General features: G+C 47.5%; 1 protein-coding gene across 1 annotated transcript in view; it reads right to left on the bottom strand.

Annotated features, from left to right (window-relative positions):
- LOC146026153 (cytochrome P450 2D17-like) overlaps window positions 1-24,243 on the bottom strand; it is an 85,568-nt gene extending 61,325 nt beyond the window's left edge. Inside the window, exons 1-2 of the mRNA XM_083156566.1 lie at window positions 23,945-24,243; window positions 2,211-2,382 (exon numbers count right to left, since the gene is read on the bottom strand). Of these exons, the coding sequence (XP_083012692.1) occupies window positions 2,211-2,382; window positions 23,945-24,145 (373 nt within the window). The 5' untranslated portion in view covers window positions 24,146-24,243. The remainder of the gene's footprint in view (window positions 1-2,210; window positions 2,383-23,944) is intronic.
- Between the last annotated feature and the right edge of the window lie 528 nt (window positions 24,244-24,771).

Here is a 24,771-nt window from a genome sequence, read left to right as displayed (position 1 = left end):
GTCCCTGGATCCCTGGACGCTGCCTACCCCTGCTGGCTGCACACAGGTATGTTGGCAGCTGGGGTCCAGGGACTGGTGTAGCGGCAGCTTTCACATACACAGCCGCTCGCTATTTGCCTGGCGGCGGGAAGCGCTGATGATTTTGAAAAGACTTGCCGGACGCTGATATAGTATATAATAGTGCCCTAGTTTATTTTCTTTCCAAAGTAGTGCCTTAGTTTATGTTGTGACCCATAGTAGTCTCTTAGTTTATTTTATGAAGCATAGTAATGCCTTAGTTAACATTGTGTCACATTGTAGGGCTGCCATAGACATTATGCCACATAGAACTCTAAATTCACATTATGACATGCAGTGTCTGCAGTTCATATTATGCTACACTACAGTTTCCCCAGTTCATATTAGGCCACATTACAGTTCCCCCAGTTCATATTATGCCACACTACAGTTCTTCCAGTTCATATTATGCCACACTATAGTGCCTCCACTTAATCTTGTGCCACATTACAGTGTCACAATTTATATTAAGCCACATAGTGCTCTCTAGTTAATTTGATATCACACTTTATACCAAATTACAATAAGCAGGTCCAGGTATATAACTAGATATATTGTAGGCCCCGGTACAGGTTTGTATCAGCCAATGGTAAAATATGTATATAACACACATAGATTTGACAGAAAAGGTGGGCCCCTCCCATAGCAGCACCTCTAGTAGCTATAACCTTACATGTGTCCTATCTAGCTAGACCCAAAAGACCCCAAGCAGTTGTGCCAGTTGTATAGAGTTTTTGTCAAAGTGGTAAGGGCACACATACAGCCAATATCCTCACAGTATGTTAACAGTACCTTTTTGTACCATTTTGCAAATAGATGAAACCATTTCTTAACATCAAAAAGCACTTGTCAAGGGGTATCGGCCATTGGGTCGACCTAACAAGTCAACATGCATTGGGTCGACCACTGAAGGTCAACACGGATTAGGTCGACTCATGAAATAGGTCAGCAAGGCTAAGATCAACAGGGTTGGAAGGTCAACACAAACAATAGGTCGACGATGGGAAGGTGGACAGTCCAAAGGTTGACACAAGTTTCCCCTTTTTTTATTGAGCTGCCATATGCCGAAAGGTGGTATTTCACACCCTGCCATCCACTACGGCGTGGTGGGAATATAAAATAGTTAAGGGTTTATTGGGATAACACCTGGACCCAGCAAAGAGCCGCAACCTAAAGTGGGAGGGGCTATACAACTGTTTTTCTCTAAGTATATCAAGCAATAATGGCACTTTTTCTTGCGCTATTTAGAAAAATAAACTCTGGAGAAAACTTTCTAGAACTCCTACAAAATGTATAATCACTAACAACATTACTGCTTATGGGCCTAGTGTGGCATGTTGTTCTGCAGAATACTGATGAGTGTGATATCTGACAAGAGGTCACCTACTGACATGCTGTAAGTGACCAATAATCCCATGTAAATGCTCAATACACAACTACTGTACTTTTTTTGTACCATTGTCAGTGACATAGTGGTATCAGGGAGTGTATACAATTTGCACTGTTTGGTCAAGCAGGGATGTTTTTTTACCAAAATAAACTTAACTGAATAAGCAGCTGACACTGTGGGGATAGATTTTCCCTTCCTCTGGATCACCATAAATAGAATTTAGTAAAGTTACATTTTTGTAAATTAGTGTTATGAAATGTAATGTAAACATTGGAATATACAGGTTGAGTATCCCTTATGCAAAATATTCGGGACCACAAGCATTCCGAATAAGGGATTTTTCCATTTTTTAGGATATTTTTTTTATTACATACTCACCTGTCCCCTGGTGGGTCTCCGATGGTCCCTCGGCATCCACGGAGTCCTCCGGTGTCCATGGCAGGCCTCCAGCTTCATCTCCGCCATCTCCAGCGGTCCCAGGAGTGCATTGCGCGAGTTCCCGGGTGCGCCAGTGACGTCACGCGCAATGCACCCCTGGGACTGCTGGAGACACCGGAGATGAAGCTGGAAGCCTGCCATGGATGCCAGAGGACTAGGTAAGTATAAAAAAGGTGTCGGGGGGGAGAAAAAAAAATGTCAAACTATTCCCAAAAAAACACGTTTTTTGGAATAATTCGTATAATGGATATCTTGATACCGGATACTCAACCTGTATTAACTATTCTAAATAGACAATCTTAGGAAAAATGTTAAACATACATACCTTTGGTTTCACCTGTGCAATCAAGTTTCTCATAGATAGGAAATCGGGGACGATCTGCAATCTCCTCAGACCTGTTGATCAGAGCTTCCTTCATCACTTCAAACCCATTGAGCACCACTAATTTAGTCCAGAAGTACTGCAGGCTATATATGTTCCCAAACTTCTTGCTTAGCTGTTGAAAAATATATGTATTTAATTTGTAAATTTGTGATAATACAATAAAAATGTCAACTAGTCAAAAAGTTGACAATTTTTAACATTTTGGGGTGTCTATGTCTACATGGACACCGTATAAGTGTACCACGTACGCTCACCATACTTTGGGCAATGTTATATTCCCCCTCCGTCTACATGGACACCGTATAAGTGTACAACGTGCGCTCACCATACTTTGGGCAATGTTATATTTCCCCTCCAAGCCCACTGGGATGGTAAAATATGAACAAGTCGGTTTCAAAAAGAAAAAATCATGTAGACTTTTTGACCTGTCAACATTTTAAATGGTATTTTGACTTTGTCTTGCATATGCATTGTGTGCATGTGCACAATTGCGATCCCATGCACACACAAATTAGCATACCATCTGGCTACTATAGACCGCGGGCCTAATTCAGACTTGATCACAATGCAGATTTTTTTTTAATCAATTTAATAAAATCATGCTGCACTGCAGGTGGGAGAAATGTAACATGTGCAGAGAGAGTTAGATTTGGGTTGGGTGTGTAGAAAATAAAATCTAAATTGCAGTGTAAACCTAAAGCAGCCAGTATTTACCCTGAACAGAAATAATATAACTCACCCAAATCTAAAAGGTGTGTTCACACGATGCGATTTTGTTTACGATTCCAAGGAATTGGGATCAATTCGGGATCAAATTGAAGGGCAAGCAAAACGCATTTGATTTGGACTATATACAGTAGTACAGACCTGTACTATATAGTCTTGCCTGCACAGTCTATTTTACTGTTTGATTTACACTAAACGGGAGGGCGAATCGGCATCGGATAAGGCTGAAAACCGTTCATTCGATTTCAATTTGATTTTGACTATATAGTAAAAATCGAACATAAAATCTCTCAGTGTGTACACAGCATTATTCTCTTTGCACTTGTTACATTTGCACCACCTGCAGTGCAACATGGGATTGTTTAACAAAAAATCTGCTTTGTGATCTGAAATATGCCCTGTTTCTGTAACACCCATGAGAAGCCAGATATGGATGCCGTAATAGAATGTTTGTGACTCAAGACTATTGCAGTCTGGACTGGCAGTCCCGGAGAAAGAAAACGCCTCCCCCTGGGACTGCTGTTAACAGGGACAACTTCCTTAAGAACATTGTACCTTATACAAGTTCACGTACCTTAAGTACCCAGGATAAAGAAGCTAAAGTAGCAGAGAATATTTTTTTTTCTTTATTTTTTTTTAGGATTCAGGTTATCCATACTGTCACAAAGGGACCTTGTATTAGAAAGCAGAATCATTTTTGTTTTAGCCAATCGGGTTATAGGAGCATACACCAGAGGTGGTGTATGCTCTGGCAGTAAGTCTCCTTGAGATCTGAAACGGTATGCCCATATTTCATTCTGTTAATAAGTTCTCCAATAGAGGAGGGTGTGGAAAGATGAGAACCTGTTTCTTCTTGTCTTTATAAAGTGAATTGTCTGGAGTTTGAGATTGTTATGAGAACAAGGACATCTTTGTTGCTAATTCAGGCAAACGCTACTCATCTGCATGTGTATGCAGGCACTGTCACACACTCATGACCCATAGGATTGCATGGGTGCATACACTCAAGCAAACTAGTTGAACTTGGGCGTTACTACACTCAGACGCTTCTGTTGCCCATTTGATGTACATAACTGATATAAAGGGTATTTCTCACTGTCTGTACTAATGCTTTACTTCAATGGAACTACCATGATCATTTCATGTAATAATGAATCATCAACATTGTATATAATGATCCTCGATCTGGGAGGAGGTATTAGATTTGGAATGGATGGTAATGGAGGTGGCAGGTGATGTTTTTGCATCTGTGGAACTATTGCAGAGTTTTAAAACCTTTGTAAAGAATAAGGCACCTAATCCAATAACTGTATAAAATGTGATAAATCCTGTACGCAAGTGGGTTCTACTACAACAGAGTGAGAAAGAGTTTGCTAGGTAGACACTGATTTGGCAGTTCCAAAGTTTACGGTCTATGGAGGATCTCTGTTCTGATCTTTATGAACCACTTAACTGGCACAGACACGTGGGATGCGACAGTAGCCAGCTGTGCTCTAGATGACATGCAACTGTTCTATTCTGCTGCGCGCCTTAACTTATAAAGAGCAGATGCATTCTGCAACTGTAGAGAGGCGCGTTCTTCCTGCTCATCTGTTCTCCCTGCAGTGACGTAATGGTCTGCACCCGCCAATATGACTTCCGGAATTGCACCCTAAAATGTTGTACAAACGGCATTCTGGAGTGCATAAACTGGGGACAAAAGCATAATGAGGGTTCAATCCACTGCAAGATACACAGACAATTCTAACATGGTTTACTTTAATGTAGGAGCCGGACTGGAGGCAAAGCATAAGGGTAGGCTCCCTTGACAGGGTTTGTAGGGAGCTGATTAGCAAGATAGTCTTAGAAGGGGTGGCTAAGGAGAGGGTCATAGGGGGAGGGGCCTAACGGGGTGTTGAAGGGGTTTATAAGCAGGGTTCAGGCGGGAAATAGGGGTCACTGGGAGAATTTTCCAACAGCTAAGCGCCATGGCTTCCCCAGGCAACGCTGATGCGGAGGTATCCGCTGCGCTGGCTGCCCTTAGGGAGGCAGCGGGCACCAGAGGGGCAGAGTGGCTGCAGCAGCAGATGTCAGGTCTGCTGGGGGGACTGGGAGCAGCAGAGCAAGAGGCTGCTCCAGCGGGTGCACGGCCTCGGAGGTCCAGGCCTCCGGAGCGCTTCAGCCCATCTGTGTCCCCCAGGGTTCAGCGCCGTTCACGGAGCCCCGTTAGGGACCCTCCAGGTCTGGCTGCGGGCCGGGCAACCCCCGCCCGCAGGACCAGTCTGGGAGGAATCCAACCAGCAGGCGGAACCCTCCGCGCGGGGGGGATCCCCCCGTGCAAGAAGATCCGGCGGGGCGAGGTACTGGACCAGGAGCGGCGGGGCATGCGGCGCATGCTGCTGCCCAGCGCGGGGTGAGTCGTGCCAGGGAGGCAGAAGTACAGGCTGAGGACCGCAGGCCTGGTACACGGAGCGAGCGGCGTCGAGCTGGCTCCGCCTCCGATGAGGTCACGCCGGCTGGCGCTGTACCTGTAAGTCGGGATGACAGAAGAAGAAAGATGGCAGCGTCAGCAGAGGATGGAGAAGTACCTGGTCCTTCCTCATTGGCTGCGGCTCGTCAGGACACTGGATCTGCGGCTGCTGGGTTCACAGCCCCCAGGCAGCCTGGTGAGTCTGTCTCTATGTCTATTAATGCTTTTGCGCAGGGTCAGGGGGGGGGAGGGTTAGCCCTCCAAGGGGAGATGAGTAGGGGTTTTACTGAGTTATTGAGTGGTTTTGCAGAGTGGGTAGCGGGTCTGCGACAGGGGGCGGGGCCGTCCCCGGCGGCGGCGTGGGTGCCGCAGAATGCGGGCACACCAGCCAGCAATATTGTGCCGGTCAGCAGTAGTGTGCCAGTTAGCAGTGGGTTGCCGGTGAGCAGCGGGGTCCCGATATCGGGTGGGGGGCAAAGCAGCAGTAGTGCGGGGGCAGAAGCGAGCAGTGTGGCGACGCAGGAGGAGACTGGGAGGCTCAGTGACACGGCAAAAGGGGAGGTGTATGTGTGTTTTGAAGGGCCATTGGGGGCCCACCTGAAGCAGGAGGTGAGGGAGAAGATTTGGAAAGGGGAATACGTGGATATATTTTCACTGCTCCCTCTGGAGCGTTTTAATTTGGATAGGCCCCGTAAGGAGGAGAAGAAGGAGGAGGAGGAACGGCGGCGGTATCGGCTCATACCGCGGTCATTCACGAACTGGTTGCAAGCATTTGCTATACTAGCTAGTGTGATTGGGGAGAAGGCACCTGACAATTGTTCAGGTTTGTTTTGTTACATGGATGCGATAGGGGAGGCGTACCGCGTGTACGGGGGCCTGGCTTGGCTGCGGTACGATGAGCAGTTTAGACAGAGGAAGGCAGTGCGCCCTAACATACGTTGGGACCATAAGGATATTGCTTTATGGTTAAAGGTGACGGCTCCCATGAAAAGCGGGCAGCCCTTTCGTGGGGACGGGGGGGGGCCGAGAGAGGCCTCAAATGGGACGGCCATGCAAAAGGGGCTTTGTTTTGCCTTCATCGATGGGGCATGCCGGTTCGGGGCGAAGTGTAAATTTAAACACGAATGTTCCTCGTGTGGAGGGACCCACGGTGCAAATAAGTGCTTCAGAGGGAAGTCTCGGGACGGTAATCCAAAAGGGGGTGACACCAGTTCGGCTGGAAAGGATGCTGGGCTATCTGCGTAGATATCCTGACCAGCAGACAGCCGCGTTGTTGGAGGAGGGGTTTAGGGAGGGTTTTAGGATACCTTCCGTCGTGCAGGTTTCAGGGGGCTTTAGGAGGAATTTGAAGTCTGCAAGGGAGCATCCAGAGGTGGTGCAGGAGAAATTGCTTAAGGAGGTGCTGCTGGGTCGTATGGCTGGACCTTTTGGGTCAGCACCATGGCCAGATTTGATAGTTTCTCCATTGGGGGTGGTGCCTAAAAAAGAGGCGAACAAGTTTCGTCTTATACACCATTTATCTTTTCCAAAAGGGGCGTCGGTCAACGATGGCATTGACCCCGACATCTGCTCGGTGGTTTATACATCGTTTGACGCGGCTGTTCAGTGGGTGAAGCGGTTTGGGAAAGGGGCTAGGTTGGCCAAGACTGATATTGAATCGGCATTTCGTTTGCTGCCGGTTCACCCATCCAGTTTGCGTTTGTTAGGATGTTGTTGGGACGGGGAGTTTTTTGTTGATCGTTGTTTACCAATGGGTTGCTCCCTGTCGTGTGCTTATTTTGAGGCCTTTAGTTCTTTTCTGGAGTGGGTGGTTAAGGATGTCTCCGGGTGCAGTTCAGTTATTCATTACCTAGATGACTTCTTATGTATTGGTCCCGGGGGGTCCGGGGTCTGCGATTTATTGTTGAGGACGGTTGAAAGGGTGTCGGCAGATTTCGGGGTCCCGCTTGCACCGGGCAAGACGGAGGGTCCTGCGACTGTAATCAGTTTTTTGGGTATTGTCATTGATACTGAGAAGATGGAGTGCCGCTTGCCTGAGGAGAAATTGCTGGGTTTGAAGGCGGATGTGGGAAGGGCATTGCTGTTGAGAAAAATTAGATTGAGGGAATTGCAATCCTTGCTAGGTAAATTGAATTTCGCGTGTCGCATTATGCCTATGGGCCGCATATTCAGCAGGAGGCTGGCAGCGGCAACAGCGGGGGTGGTTCTTCCCCACCATTTTGTCAGATTAGGTAGGGAATTGAAAGGTGACTTGCGGGTGTGGGCAACTTTTCTAGAAGCTTTTAACGGCAGAGCTTTGTGGATGTCGGACACATGTGTGGCCACGGAGTTAGACCTCTTCACAGACGCGGCCGGTAGCGGCGGTTTCGGGGCTTATTGCCAGGGACATTGGTGCGTAGGCCGGTGGCCGGAGTCTTGGGTGCAGAAGGGCATGGTTAAAAACTTGGCATTGTTGGAGTTGTTTCCTATTTTGGTTGCTGTAGTTGTGTGGGGGGATGTGTTCCGCAATAAGAAGATTTGTTTTTACTGCGACAATTTAGGGGTTGTCATGGCCATCAACCAATTGTCGGCGTCTTCACCGCCAGTGGTCACTATTTTGCAGCAGTTAGTATTGGAATGCCTGTCCTTGAATTTGTGGGTGGTGGCGAAGCACGTCCCCGGCGTCTCTAACGGCATTGCGGATTCTTTATCTCGTTCACAGTGGGAGCGTTTCCGGGAGTTGGCGCCAGATGCGGACAGGGAGGGGACCGGGTTCCCGAGTCGGCTTTGGGATCTGCTGGACGGGTAGTCAACCAGCTCATCAGGGAATCCCTGGCCCCGAATACATGGGCGGCGTATAATCAGGAATGGAGTAGCTGGATGAAATGGCGTGAGGCAGCAGGTTTGAAAGATGAGGAGGATGAGTTGGCTGTCCTGCTATATATAGGCCATTGTAAGGAGATTGGTTGGTCAGTGGCAAAAATCACGCGCTGCATGGCGGGTTTGGCTTTTGGGTTTCGCGCCGGCAGCAGGCCGGATGTCACTAAGAATTTCCTTATTGCACAAGCTTTGAAAGGTTGGAGGAGAGGACATGTAGTAAATGATAAGAGAAGGCCGGTTTCCTTTCAGTTACTGCAGGATATGGGCAAAAAGTTAGGGGCGGTCTGTAGTTCCTATTTTGAAGAAAGGTTGTTTGGGGTAGCTTTTTCGCTCGCCTTCTTCGGGGCACTACGGATAGGTGAGCTCGTGAGCCCGAGCGTGTCCAGGCCCGGGGGCTTGTTAGAAGAGGATGTGGATTTATATCCGGATAGGGTGGAGCTGGTGGTGAGGAAGTCAAAGACGGATCAGTTAGGGAGGGGGAAGAAGGTGGTTCTCTTCTCTGTACCGGGGTCAGAGATGTGCCCGGTGGCACGGCTGAGGAGATTTAAGGAAGTCAGAGTAGGCAGGGAGAGGGATCCTTTGTTGATTCATGCGAATGGATTCTTTTTATCACGGTTCCAGTTCACAAGTGTGTTCAGAGCAGTCCTGCGTACGTTGGGCCTCAAGGGAGAGGATTATGCGGGTCACTCTTTCCGCATTGGGGCCGCAACTGAGGCTGCTAGAATGGGATTTGGGGATGAGTTAATTAAGCGTATTGGGCGGTGGGAATCGTCTCGTTTTCGCTCTTATGTTCGTTTGGGGGATTGTTGAGGTTGACTGTGTTCTTTTCTGTTTTAGGGCATCCTCCGTGCCTGATTTGGATTTTAGGACATTCATATGTCTTTTGGGGAGCCTTACGGGCTGATGTCAGACCGAACGGCCGCCAGCTGGGTTTGGATAGAGAGGAGGCAGTGGTTCGCTGGCTGGGGAAGCGCGGTATGGTATGGAGTGGAGTTTTGCAAGAATTTCACCGTTTTGTTCGGCTTGATAGGGCCCCTGATATATTAGTGTTGCATGTGGGTGGGAACGATCTTGGGGGCAGACCGTTTAGGGAGTTGATACGGGATATCAAGTTTGATCTCCTACGTTTATGGGCAACGTTTCCGGAAGTGATCACAGTTTGGTCGGATATCGTGCCACGCCATTATTGGAGGGATGCTAGGTCGGCTGACAAGCTCAACAAGGCGCGGATTAAGGTTAACAGGGCGATTGGGCGTTTTATGGCCAGGAACGGGGCTGTGGTGGTGAGGCACAGGGAACTTGAGTCTGGTGCTGGGGCATTTTGGAGAGGAGATGGTGTGCACCTGAATGCGGTGGGAATAGATGTTTGGTCTTTGGGACTACAAGAAGGAATAGAAACAGCGTTCCGTATGTGGGGGGGGCTCACGGGATTAAGGGCTTAACCCCGTGCTTGGTGGCGGAGGGGGGGTCCTCGAGGTTAGTGGCATTGAGGCTTAATTATGCGGCGGGGAGGGCCCCATGAGGGGGCTGGACTCCCCTGGGTGAGGTTAATTAATGAGCACTGGGTGTTGACAATTGGTGCCCTCGAGCCAATCGCTATCGGCTGGGGGTAAGAACTCCTGGAAGTGCTTAGACGTGGAATTGATTTATTGAGGGCCTCGGGGACCACCTTCCGTGGGAATGTTTTGGTTATTGTTAACTTGTATTGTTTCAATAAAGATGGCCGCTGTGGCCAATTTTATCCAACAAGAGAGTTATGTCATTTTTGGGTGGATATATGGGCACAGCGATTAGACAATACCCTGTCATGTAGGAGCCGGACTGGAGGCAAAGCATAAGGGTAGGCTCCCTTGACAGGGTTTGTAGGGAGCTGATTAGCAAGATAGTCTTAGAAGGGGTGGCTAAGGAGAGGGTCATAGGGGGAGGGGCCTAACGGGGTGTTGAAGGGGTTTATAAGCAGGGTTCAGGCGGGAAATAGGGGTCACTGGGAGAATTTTCCAACAGCTCCCACCCACCCTCCCTGTTTTTCTATAAAGTTTTAGGTAGAATAATTGGTAGGATGTCTTTTTGTCACAGTGGCCTGTGCGGAGGGGGGGTCCTCGAGGTTAGTGGCATTGAGGCTTAATTATGCGGCTGGGAGGGCCCCATGAGGGGGCTGGACTCCCCTGGGTGAGGTTAATAAATGAGCACTGGGTGTTGACAATTGGTGCCCTCGAGCCAATCGCTATCGGCTGGGGGTAAGAACTCCTGGAAGTGCTTAGACGTGGAATTGATTTATTGAGGGCCTCGGGGACCACCTTCCGTGGGAATGTTTTGGTTATTGTTAACGTATTGTTTCAATAAAGATGGCCGCTGTGGCCAATTTTATCCAACAAGAGAGTTATGTCATTTTTGGGTGGATATATGGGCACAGCGATTAGACAATACCCTGTCAAGTGTTACCTTAGGGCAGGGGTTCCCAAAATCAGTCCTCAAGTACCCCCAACAGTTCACATTTCCAGGTCTCCACACAGAATCACAAGTGAAATAATTAACTTCACCTGTGAATCTTTTAAAATGTGTCAGTTAATAATGAGTACACCTGAGTATCTGCCGGGTGACCTGGAAACTGTGCACAGTTGGGGGTCCTTGAGGATCAAGGTTGGGGCTGTATTAGACGAGCAGGTCTGCTGGACTAGGTAAGCGTTTTGATGAATTCCCTATTTCAATATGTTGTGCACTGTAGATATCTGAACAGGACTTTGGTTATGATGCAGAATTAATTAAAGGGCACACAATAAATTATATGCACTGTGATAAGAAATGCAACAAAGGGGCCACTGTAATACTAATGTGGTTTGTAAAGTGAACACATACAATTTATTGTGCTAACATGTAATAATACAGCAAAAGTCATATAGAATAACAATGCTCAGTGGCGTAACTACCAAGGGTGCAGGGGGTGCAGCTGCTAAGGGGCCCGACCTGGCTGTAGGGCCCATAGCTCCCCCTGCACCTAGTTTTACAATGTAATACTTTTTCTTCATATTCAGGATGCTCTTTCCCCCCGGATGCTGGAGACCTGAGCCGCTCTGTCCCCACAACCGTCGTTACTGCAGATTTGAGCCGCTTTGCCACCCAAAGCTCCCCCCACATCTTTCCATTGTGTGTGACCCCCCCCCCCCTCACCCAGTGTCAGACCACCTATCCCTGTGTGTGACACCTTTTCACCCCTATAGCTCACTACGTGTGTGTGTGTGTGTGTGTGTGTGTGTGTGAGTTTGTGTGTGTGTGTGTGTGTGTAAAACCATGCCCCCCCCCCCCCCAACATCCATCCTCTGTGTATGTGTATTTTGACACCATGTCCTTGCCAAGCAAGTAAATGCCAGAAATGGGGCATTACTGTGTGTGGCATAACAGCCCTATTCATTTCAGCAAAGTGCCATGGGGGGTGGCAGAAAAGTTTTTGGCTTGGTGGAGCAAAATTACTAGTTCCGCCACTGCCCATTGACACTCATCTAGAATATTGGCTGATACATATTTTGTATTAGCCAATATTCTAGGTGCATCCCATCTGCACAACCTTTGCATAGAATTTTGAATAAACTTTTGACATTGTTGTATGGTTTATATATATATATATATATATATATATATATATATATATATATATATACAGTATATTCTTTGTATTTTCTATCATTTATGCACAAATATTTGTTTATTTTGTATAAATTATAAGGGAACACGACTTTGCACAGGGAACAAAAAAAATATTGTTTTTAATTGTATAATAATAAAATCGAATGTTTTAATAACCCAGCAAATTTTAGACCTGTGAGCTTAACGTCGATCATCGGGAAATTATTTGAGGGAATTTTAAGAGATGGTATCCAAGAATACATAGAGATTAATAATATAATAAGTAGTAATCAAGGGGCGTGGCCTGGCACGCAACGGATCAGACGTGCCTTAGGAGAGCTCCTGCTGCCCGGCACCTTTTTTATCTTAAAAGCAGCCTTTTGCCCTCTCCCCCTCCTCCCCCCCCCAACTCGGATGGCAAAAACGGTCACCACCACACCCCCAGGACCGAATGTCCCCCACACAGTCACTGTCTGGTTCCCTACCGCCCCCCTTAAACCTTTCGAATGCCTACATTTTTAACCCTAAATCTCAAGGGACTGAACTCTCCCAACAAGCGCAGACTAGCCCTTTCATATTTCCACAAACAAAGGGCAGAGGTGGTCGCGCTCCAGGAAACCCACTTTGCCGCTTCCAACCCCCCTATCTTCAGAGACTCCAACTACCCTGTAGCCTTTTATGCCAACGGCCCAGCGAAGCGAAATGGGGTGGCGGTCCTTTTCAGCAAAAACACCTCCTTTGTCCTACATTCCCAAATACCAGACAAAAATGGCAGGTACCTGTTATTGACAGGCCTCCTTGAAGACAGGCTGACCACAATCGTTTGCATTTATGCTCCTAACTCTAACCAGATTCCCTTCCTGCGTAAATTGTTTTCCCGGGTCAAGAACTCGGTTAAGGGCTCCCTGATATTACTAGGCGATTTTAATTTGACTCTAGACCCCCTGTTAGACAAGTCCCAACGTCCCTCTGGCCAACAATCCTCCTCCACTAATACATCCCTTGCATTCCGCAACCTCCTGCTAGAATTCGACCTATATGACACGTGGAGGACCACCTACCCCTCGGGACGTGAATATACCTTTTATTCTCCCGTACATAATACTTACTCCAGGATCGATTTTATCCTCTGTGATAAATGGGTCCTTCAGCACACTACGAGCGTCGATATCCTCCCAATCACCTGGTACGACCTGTGATGTGGCAATGGTATTTCACCCGTCCAAAATCCCCCCCAGACCTTGGCGACTTTTCCCACACCTGCTAACAGACCGCTCCGCCAAAGACACCATCCTACAATCAATCCATTCTTACATGTCCAATAACGCACCACAAGACACCTCTGTGGCCACTCACTGGTGTGCCTTTAAAGCAGTCACCAGGGGAGCGGCCATACAGGTGGGGGCTACTCTCAAACGGAGAGCCACTGCAACCCAGAAGTCCCAAGAATCTAAGTTGTCCGCTCTTGAAACCCAAAATAAAACAGCCCCGTCCAGCCTTCTGAAAAAGGAGTTGGCCGAGGTTCGAGGCCAACTATAAAAACTCCTAATGGCATGCACACAGGCTGCCCTAAATAGACTACGCCATAAGTTTTACCTTTCCAGCAATAGATCAGGCAGAATGCTCGCCCGTAAACTACGTGCCCAACAAGCCAGGAATAGAATTAAATGCATCCTCTCCCCCAGCAAAGTGAAGTTTAGTAACCCCAAAGACATAGCCAACCAATTCGCAAAGTATTACTCCAAACTTTATAACCTATCCTCAGATCCCTCCACGCCACAGCCCTCCAATGACACCATCTCTGAGTTTCTCCATGGTTTGCAGTTTCCCTCTCTTACCCCAGCACAACTGGACTCCCTAAATGCCCCATGGACAGACTCAGAGGTCCAGGCAGCAATCAAGTCCCTACCTCGCAATAAAGCGCCCAGTCCCGATGGGTTTATCACTGAGTTCTACATCACATTCAAAGACCTTCTATCCCCCTACCTAACAAACCTATTTAACGACTTGTCCTCCACGGGTCAGACCGCCCCAGAGCTCCTGGAAGCCCGCATAGTCACCATTCCAAAGCCAGGAAAGAGCCCGGCCTTCTGCCAGAACTATCGACCTATTGCACTATTAAACACCGACATTAAGCTATTCGCCAAACTAATGGCGATCCGTATCAATCAATTCCTACCCCAGCTGGTGCGCCCGGACCAGACGGGGTTTGTTCCTGGCCGACAAGCCTCAGACAACACCAGACGAGTGTTTGACCTAGTCGACTCTCTCTCGGTGGGACAGGACCTCCTTCTTTTATCATTAGATGCTGAAAAAGCTTTTGATAGACTGAATTGGAAATATATGGAGGAGGTGCTGTCACGCTTTGGCTTTAGTGGCCGGATCCTCACCTCGATCCTGTCGTTGTATAGCTCCCCGTCGGCCCGCGTGTTCACCAATGGGTTTGTATCTAACCCGTTTACAATAACTAATGGCACCAGACAGGGCTGCCCTCTTTCCCGTTAATCTTTGTTCTTTCCATAGAACCCTTAGCTATCTCCATTCGACATGACCCAAATATTCCTGGCTTGCGCACGGGCCATATCAACAACAAACTTAGCCTATTTGCGGATGACGTACTCCTTTTTGTGACCAACCCCATCGCTACCCTTCCATATCTCCATTCAACATTGTCCTCCTATAGTGCTGCCTCATACTATAAGCTCAATACCACCAAAACTGACGCCCTCCCGATTAATATCACCAACTCACTGCCCTTACTGAAAGATACATACAAGTACAACTGGCAAACTCACTCGATAAAATACCTAGGCATACATATTACACCTCTCATGGCAAATGTTTTCGATGCCAACTTATCCCCCCTCCTAGCTTCCCTTGCCGCCCTCTCCAAATCCTGGCTGTCGTATGAAATCTCCTGGTTGGGACGTATGGCGGCTTTTAAAATGTCGCTACTCCCCAAGCTAATGTACTTGTTCCGCACCATCCTCTATGTTTTCCCTAAAAAGTCTCTACAACTAGCCACCACTATTCTGACAAAGTATGTCTGGGCGAAAAAAAACCCTGCGATGGCTCCAGGGCCGGTGCAAGGAGTTTTGGCACCCTAGGCAAAACATCAAATACTGCGCCCCCCCCCCCCTTACTTTCCCCAACACACATGTCCCCCCAGCCCTGCACTTTCCCCAACACATATGTCCCCCAGCCCTGCGCTTTCCCCAACACACATGTCCCCCAGCCCTGCGCTTTCCCCAACACACATGTCCCCCAGCCCTGCACCTTCCCCAACACACATGTCCCCCAGCCCTGCGCTTTCCCCATCACACATGTCTCCCAGCCCTGCACTTTCCCCAACACACATGTCCCCCAGCCCTGCACTTTCCCCAACACACATTTCCCCCAGCCCTGCGCTTTCCCCAACACACATGTCACCCCAGCCCTGCGCTTTCCCCAACACACATGTCCCCCCAGGCCTGCGCTTTCCCCAGCATGTCCCCCAGCCCTGCACTTTCCCCAACACACATGTCCCCCAGCCCTGCACTTTTCCCAACACACATGTCCCCCCAGCCCTGCCCTTTCCCCAACACACATGTCCCCCAGCCCTTCGCTTTCCCCATCACACATGTCTCCCAGCCCTGCGCTTTCCCCAGCATGTCCCCCAGCCCTGCACTTTCCCCAACACACATGTCCCCCAGCCCTGCGCTTTCCCCAACACATATGTCCCCCCAGCCCTGCGCTTTCCCCAACACACATGTCCCCCAGCCCTGCACTTTCCCCAACACACATTTTCCCCAGCCCTGCGCTTTCCCCAACACACATGTCCCCCAGCCCTGCGCTTTCCCCAACACACATGTCCCCCCAGCCCTGCACTTTCCCCATCACACATGTCTCCCAGCCCTGCGCTTTCCCCAGCATGTCCCCCAGCCCTGCACTTTCCCCAACACACATGTCCCCCCAGCCCTGCACTTTCCCCAACACACATGTCCCCCAGCCCTGCACTTTCCCCATCACACATGTCCCCCAGCCCTGCTCTTTCCCCAACACACATGTCCCCCCAGCCCTGCGCTTTCCCCAGCATGTCCCCCAGCCCTGCACTTTCCCCAACACACATGTCCCCCCAGCCCTGCGCTTTCCCCAACACACATGTCCCCCAGCCCTGCACTTTCCCCAACACACATGTCCCCCAGCCCTGCACTTTCCCAACACACGTCCCCCAGCCCTGCACCTTCCCCAACACACATGTCCCCCAGCCCTGCACTTTCCCCAACACACATGTCCCCCCAGCCCTGCGCTTTCCCCAACACACATGTCCCCCAGCCCTGCGCTTTCCCCAACACACATGTCCCCTCAGCCCTGCGCTTTCCCCAACACACATGTCCCCTCAGCCCTGCGCTTTCCCCAACACACATGTCCCCCAGCCCTGCACTTTCCCCAACACACATGTCCCCCAGCCCTGCACTTTCCCCAACACACATGTCCCCCAGCCCTGCGCTTTCCCCAACACACATGTCCCCCAGCCCTGCACTTTCCACAGCATGTCCCCCAGCCCTGCACTTTCCCCAACACACATGTCCCCCAGCCCACTACTCTCCCCAACACACATGTCCCCCAGCCCACTACTCTCCCCAACACACATGTCAAACCAACCCTGCACCCAGACACCTCCCTCATATGCATACAGTCACCTTTTTTGTATGTCTGGCATGGTCTCTAGGAGATTGTGCTGGAGGGGGGCGGAGCTACAAGACGATCTCTGTGTGAAGAGCAGCAGCAGGAAGGAAGCACTGAAGCAGAACTTTAGATCAGATTGAAGAGCAGGGACACAGACACAAGCATCACGACTGCTGGCTGCTGCTGGAAGCTGAGCCCAGCAATTTCCTGCAGTACCTGCACCTGCCTGGTCGGGGTAACAGCATTTGAATGTGCTGGGGGAAGTGCTAGGCGGCTCTCCTAGGACCCGATAAGTCCACTAAAATACTTAATTTTTATGATGACAGTATAGGGGCGCCCTCTAGTGGCCAGCGCCCTAGGCAGCTGCCTAAGGCTGCCTAGTGGTAGCTCCGGCCCTGGATGGCTCGCTCGAGGATGTCGATCCCCAGGGCCTTCGGAGGACTAGATCTCCCCGATCTATTTCATTACCACTCGGCATGCCTGCTGGCCCCAATTAAGCACTACAATGAGCTTAGCACCCCTAGAGCATGGGTGTCCATCGAACAGACCTACTCCCCCCAGATCCCACTCCCGGACCTCCTCAAAATTCCGAAACACGTTAGACCCTCCCTTCCGAACCTACTCCCGTCCACTAAAGCATCCCTATACGCATGGGACCAACTTACTACTAAGCTCCCTCCCCGATACCCTGCCTATCACTTCAGTAGCAAAATTAATTCCCATCCTTCGACTGACAACATGGAGGACATTCGGGATTGCCTCCCTGGGCGACGTCCTGGATGCTCACTCCCTGATCCCTTTCTCCTCCCTCCAACACCAATTCTCACTCCCCAAATCGGAACTCTACCACTACATGCAACTCGCACATTGGTGGAGAACTCATTTCCACAATTACTCCCACCCAAATGCCCTCTCTCAGATAGTTCTTACTAGACCTAACATAGTGCACTCCAAAGGGGACATCTCATTTTGGTACGGGGCCTTGGTGACCCCCGCTGCTTTTACCAAGACCTTGGCCCGTAGAAAATGGGAGGTGGACGTGGGTGGCCCTCTGTCCCCTGCCCAGTGGCGCACGATATTCTTATCCGCCTACACGATGTCCAGATGCCTGAACCACACTGAGATGCATATTAAACTTATTAACAGACTATACTTAACCCCAGACTGCCTTCACACCTTCTGGCCTTCGTGTTCTAACCAGTGCTGGAGGCAGTGTGGCTCTGTAGGCACCATATTCCACATCTTCTGGTCCTGTCCAAAACTCCAGGAGTACTGGGAGGGGGTCTTCAATTTGATTTCCACAGTTCTCCAGATTGATATCTCCCCCTCTCCGAGCATCGCCTTGTTTCATATATACCCCCAAGATGTCCCAACACAAAAGACATACTGTATGTCCTTGGGCATATCCTCATTGCTGCACGTGCTAACTTGGCTCAGCAATGGAAACAACCCTCCCCCCATCCCTTCTTAAGGTTAGCCTGAAAACCAACCATCATTACCATATGGAAACCAATACCCTGCCTCTCTCACTCAATCCTCCCCCTCCTCACCCCCGCTGGTCTCCCTGGTTCAACTATATCACAGATGGGGAAGGTACCAAACTTCTCCCCTCCGGGGCCACCCTAGGATTACCACAGTTCAGTCTAATTGAATCTCCAGACGCCTCCCCTCCTCAGGTTTAATATCACGGTTCAGCTCTCTTCACCCGTATGACTGTGAAGACCACTGAATCGAAACGTTAAGACAATATTGTCCATTGAATAACTACTGTTTGCCGAATTGTGGTATTCCATCAAGTTTTACACTGTTTATGCCTATGCTGCCTTATTGGTCACTCTGCGCAGTGACGTGTTATGTGTTATGGGTTATTTACCAATCCGAACCCCAATTGCTTCTGTTTGCTATCCATGTCCCCCTCCCTCCCCCCCCCTTGAAAGTCCCTCCCCCTTCTCTTTTGTACCCCATAAAAAAAATTCTGTACCAATAAAAATTTATTGATGAAAAAAAAAAATTAAGTAGTAATCAACCTAATACGTTTTTATGAGGACGCTAGCAGAAACCTAGACATTGGCAATACTGTGGTATTCCTGGACTTTGGAAAAGCATTCGACACTGTGCCACATAAAAAGCTGGTTAAAAATTGGAGAATTTGGGACTAGGGGTTAAAATTTGTAACTGGGTAAGAAGTTGGCTACACGATAGAGGGCAGAGGGTGGTGGTAAATGGTGAATTTTCGAATTAGATACCAATACTAAGTGGAAAACCACAGGGTTCGGTGTTAGGGCCTCTTCTATTTAACATATTCATTAATGATATAGTGAATGGAATAGAAAGCAGAATCTCAATTTTTGCAGATGACACAAAAATGTGCAAGGTGGTTACAACGGTTAAGGATGTCAACATTCTACAGAGGGAGTTAATATAAAGATAAAAAAAGATTGGATTGATGCCATACCCCCAAAAATCCCTTTATTTTTTAAAAGCTCCACTTTTTATTCCATATGGATTGTATAGAGGCTACTGTTGATAGAGGTATATATGTGGATTTTTTTTTTCTTTTATGGGAATCTTATATACCCACTCTCCCTCTTACCACAAGACAAATTGATTCAAGCTAGTCTGGAAACCACAACGTGGTAACTAACTAGAATGGCTCAAGACCCTCCTGTCTCTTTTGAATGAGAACGTGAATGTAATATTTCCTGCCTCTCCTTAAGTAACCTTAAGGTGTCTCATATGATGGTTAAACAGAAAATGTTGGACAAATACAATTTAATATATTCTAGGTTTTTTTTAACTTTATATTCTATACAACAAATATCTGCTATGTAATATATATACAATGCCTCAATAAAAAATTGTAAAAAAAAAAAAAAGAGAGATAGACTTCACGAATGGACTGATAAATGAAAAATGAGGTTCAATGTAGATAAATGTAAGGTTATGTATCTTGGATGACATAACCATTGAGTAGAAATGGGCAAATCAAAATTAGAAAAAGACCTAGGAGTCCAAATTGACAATAAACTAGGGTGCGGTGTTCAGTGTCATGGTGCAGCTACTAAGGCCAAAAGGATACTAGCATGTATAAAAAAGGCATGGAAACTATGGAAGACAATTATTTATTTATTTATTAACAGTTTCTTATATAGCGCACACAGATTCCACAGCGCTTTACAGAGAATATTTTTTTAACATTCGCATAAGTCCCTGCCCCAGAGGAGCTTACAATCTATATTCCCTACCACATGTACACACAGACATTCTAGGGTTAAATTTGTTGGAAGCCAATGAACCTACCTGTATATTTTTGGATTGTGGGAGGAAACCGAAGTACCCCGAGGAAACCCACGCAAGCATGGGGAGAATATACAAACTCCGCACAGTTATGGCCATGATGGGGATCGAACCCATGACCTCAGTGCTGTGAGGCAGTAATGCCAACCACTACACCGTCCATACTGCCAATGTCATTTTACCACTGTAAAATGTGGTGCGCTGCATCTCACAGGGCAGCAGCCACCATTGGTTATAAGGCACAATGATCTTTATGGCAAGATGCATTTTCATTTATGTTTCTTGTGGCCACTTCAATGGAACAACTTGTAAAACACGCTCGATGGCTCGGTGGCTCGCTGCGCTCGCCACACTATACAAAATCAGCTCTCTTATTTTAAGGACTTTTTAGAATATAATACAGTGTATAAACAATTGCAGGGAGAGAGGGTAGACAAAAGAAAAAAGGGGAAAGGGAATAAAGGGAAGTAGTACAGCACTAAACATAAAATAATCATGTAAAAATAGCAAGATTCCTAAATAAGCATTTCCTTAACCTCCGTACACATGGAACAAGACATTGCTCAGCAATATATTGCTAGTAATGTATTGCTCAGTGTCCCTTTTTCATCAGTGACCAGAGATGGTCACTGATAAAAAGGAGACCCTGCCGGGGGAAGTCGCTGGTCGCAGGAGCTGGGCGCACGTGCGCAGGAGCAGGGCTGGTCACGGGAGCACTCTCCCGGTGACAGTCGCCCTGTCCACACGGAGATACAGTATGGTCGCTCAGCGATCATGTCGCTGGCTATAATGGCTAAAATCACACCATGTGTACGGGGCTTTAAAGTAAACTTCTGATTTAAATATTTTTAATTATCCCTAGATACTAACCGAGCAAGCAATTACAAATAGAAGAACGTGGAAATAGAAAGAACGAAGGAGTGAAGGGAATGTCTACATTAGTGAGACATGAGATGAACCTACGTGTTACTTTCAATAATGGAGCTATTTTGGAACAAGCCCAGAAGATGTGGAGCAGGGTGCCTTTAATGCACATCCCTTCCAGCATAAGTGTTGGGAAAAGCGCAATTTAAACATCATTCTTTTTTACCATTAATACCATTAATATATTTTATTGAATTTTCAACAAACAAAAGGAATAGGATACAGAAAAATAGAGATTTTGAGGGGGACAAACACACACAAAAAAAAAAACACGGGTATGGGATGCACACAGTATCAGTACAAGGATGCAATATATAACAATAAAGAGCTCAATACAGTGTTCAGTCAAAGAATAAGACATTTTGATAAAACATAGGAAATAGGAAGTATACCCCCGACAACCTCAAGTAGCAGGTGGTTCGTTCAGATTGAACTGCAGAGGGGATGACCCAGAGGGTTGGGATACCAAAGCCGCTCCCTCACCATCTGTAACATAGTTATGCCAGGCCATCCATTTCACAATTGGGGAGGATGGTGTGGAGGAATATGGGACAAATTCGGTTTCCATTGTAAAGTGGAATTGGATTTTATGAAAAACTTTTATCACCAGGGGGGGCAAAGGATTTTTCCATGCTTGGGCTAGTGTGGCCCTTGCCGCGATACACATTTGTCCCAGCAAATATATACAATGGGGTGGAACTTACGGAGGGTAGAGGTGCAGTAATGCTATTGTTGGGGCTGGGTTGAGGGCAAGGCCCATGACCTTATTGATCAACTGGAAGACCTCCATCCAATAGTTACGCAATAAGGGGCAGGACCAAAAGACATGATAGAGGTGGCCTACCTCGCCGCATCCCCACCAGCACTGTTTGGAGCAGAACGGCCAGTAGGTGTGTAGCCTATCAGGTGTGAGATATAATCTGTTAAGCAGTTTGACATGCATCTCTGCGTGGTTCAGGCACTTGGACATTTGAAAGGACGAGCTAAAGATATGTTCCCACTGGGAATCCGATAATGTAATATCAAGATCTTTCTCCCAGCGAAGTTGAGCATTGGATTTTTTAGATTTGGGCAAGTTGACTATTACATCATACCAGAAAAAGATTTCCCCACCCGCCCTAGTTGAAGTTAAACGGGATAGGACAGAGTTAGCTACAGCACTAGGGGGATGCGTGGGGCGTGGCAGGCTCTGGAACCAGTGTCGGATCTGAATATAATGAAACAGTTCCCTGGATGGGATGTCAAAAAGGTCCTGAAGCAGAGGGAAAGTGAGCAAATTAGTTCCGCCTAAGATGTCACCTAGTACCCGTATATTACACTGGAGCCATGGGGATATGTTCAAGTTGGGAACCAGTCTGGCAATGGCTGTCAACGACAATGCTGCAATAGAGGGGCTAAGGTCAGGCAGTTTGGCAACCAACTTGTCCCATGTGCGTATAGCAGAGGAGGTAGAGGGGAGTAAGGGTAATTTTGGTGGCCGCAACTGCTTTGGTGTCCACAGGATATCTGTGAGGGGATATATGGAACATTTAGTTTGTTCAATTGTAACCCAGGGAGAAGTGAAAGGAGTTATCCAGTATTTCAGTTGCGCCAAGATGCAGGCATCTTGGTATGCAGACAGGTCAGGAAGTTCCAGACCTCCACGGTGTCTGGGTAGGACCATACGGGAGTAAGCTAACTTGGGTGGGTGCGATTTCCACAAATATTTAGTGAGTATAACCCTACATTTGTCCAAGTATATCTTGGGGAAACTAAAAGGGATCGTTCTAAATAAATACATAAGCTTTGGTAGTACATTTTAAAGGCAGCTAAACGACCCAGCCATGAGATTTCATAAGAAAGCCAGGATGAGGTCAAATCTTGAAGGGCAGCAATGAGGGGAGGTAAATTCACATCAAAGACCGCTGAAGTAGAGGGAGGGATGTGGTCGCCTAAATATATAATAGATTTGGTATTCCAGTTATAGGGGTAGAGGGAACGCAAGGTTGCCACCTCCGTCTCAGGTAAGTTTATCGGCAAGGCATCTGACTTAGTCATGTTTAACCTATAATAGGAAACCGCACTGAATCTAGACAAAAGGTCATGTAAGTGTGGGAGAGAGGAGGTGGGGTTGGTGACATTAAACATCATTCTTATAGGTGTTGCTTTCACAGTCTCCCCAAAAGGCTTTTTATTTGTAGGCAAGTATGGGTTCGAGAAACATTTCTCTGCAATTCTGTATATAGAACTTAATAGTACATATAGTGCATAGTACTGTATTCCCCTTGATGTATATAGCACCACAAGAGTGCACAAACAAATAAGCAAAACAGTGACTTTTTCCTGATTTCATTAAATTTTGACGCAAATAGCAAATTGGATGTTCTTAAGCTCCGTGGCGATGTCGTGTGTGTATCGGATGGGAGCCCTAGGGGGGGATGCTCTAACATCCGCACCCCAGCTCCGCCCCCTATCGCTGCACTTCACATTCATAATTATTGCATATGCACTAACATATGCGATAATTATGGCAAAGGACAGCTCTTGCGTTAAGAGCTGTCCTTTGCGATAGAGTCTGCGGGTCCATGGGGACCCGGTGGCTCTCCCCTCCCTCCCTTACCCGGCGCTGCTGCTACGCTGGGCTCTCCTCCTCCCTGCACCCGGAAGAGGATCAGTGCAGGGAGGAGGAGGTCACAGGTCCGGGCAGCACAGCTCTGTACTGCCCAGACACAGGTGAGGGGGGGGGGGGCGATGCGGGGCGGCGGGGGTTCTTCCGGGGCATCGGAGGGTTGCGGTAGAAGCCCATAGGAGTTTTTACCGCATTTTTTAGGTTAGAGAATCTCCCCCCTAGTTTGGTAGTTCTGCACTAAGGATCTATCGGACCGGAACCTTGACTGGGATACTGTATATCGCATGCTATCCTGCTGCCCCGGCGGTTCAAGGGAAATCTTATGCGACTCCTCCCTCCGAGAAGTCGCATAAGTGTATGGACAACTTGACAGTTCAAGACAGTATAGGTCAAGTACAGGGTATACAAACATAGATGCATACAGCACCTTAGTACTGTATTAGCCATAGTACTGCATGACCCTTTTTAGCATATTGCTGTTTTGGCTATTACCCATATCGTTAGAACTTGTAACAAACATACCTGGTCAAAAGTGACTTGTGGCTTTGCAAAGTCTATCTGCAGAATGTTACCAAGAAAGGGCACACCTCTAGGACCCTGGGGGAACCGTGAGTTCTTCTTTCTTCTCTTCACAAAGTCCAACAGGAAAATAAGACAAATAAAGGAGATTCCCAGTAAAAATCCTTTGGAAAATAAAAGGGAGATAATCTCCGGTTCTCCCATGTCTTTTTTTAAATGCTAGATTTGCTAACAGTATTTGCTTTCAGATCCCTGTTGCTCTCACTTGTGTGTGCGCGTGCCAGATCTAGCTGCCTTAACAAAGAACCAGAGTCCAGCTGTATGACACAAAACACCACCCTCTGTATTTACAGCCTCTCTCTGAACTCTGGAACTCCTCACCAGTCTACAATTGTACAGTGATACTATAATTATTATTATTACCAGTTACTTATATAGCGCACACATATTCCGCAGCGCTTTACAGAGAATATTGGAACATACTATGCATAGGAGTCTACTTAATGTACGGTATATGTACATATATATAACATCCACAAAAGCACCTAAAACCAGTGTTTACTGTACGGTATATGGATGTTTATATCCAAAAGAATAAACTATATGTAACGAAAAGAGACACCTGTTTTATACTTTTATTTGACTTATAAAGTGTCACCTTTTTCGATTGTCTAGCAATCTCCAATTAATGTGATTCATTTATTCTGTGCAATTAGTAACGTCATACTGTATGCTATGCTTGTATTTGCTATATTAATTGTAGACTTTTTATCTTATATTGTCAGTCATAATTGTATAGAAACAAAGACACATAAGGTCACTTTTATACT

The sequence above is a fragment of the Crinia signifera genome, chromosome 8 (genome assembly GCF_055691185.1).
Source record: "Crinia signifera chromosome 8, ASM5569118v1, whole genome shotgun sequence".
NCBI lineage: Eukaryota > Metazoa > Chordata > Amphibia > Anura > Myobatrachidae > Crinia > Crinia signifera.
This window is presented reverse-complemented; position numbering and strand designations above follow the sequence as displayed.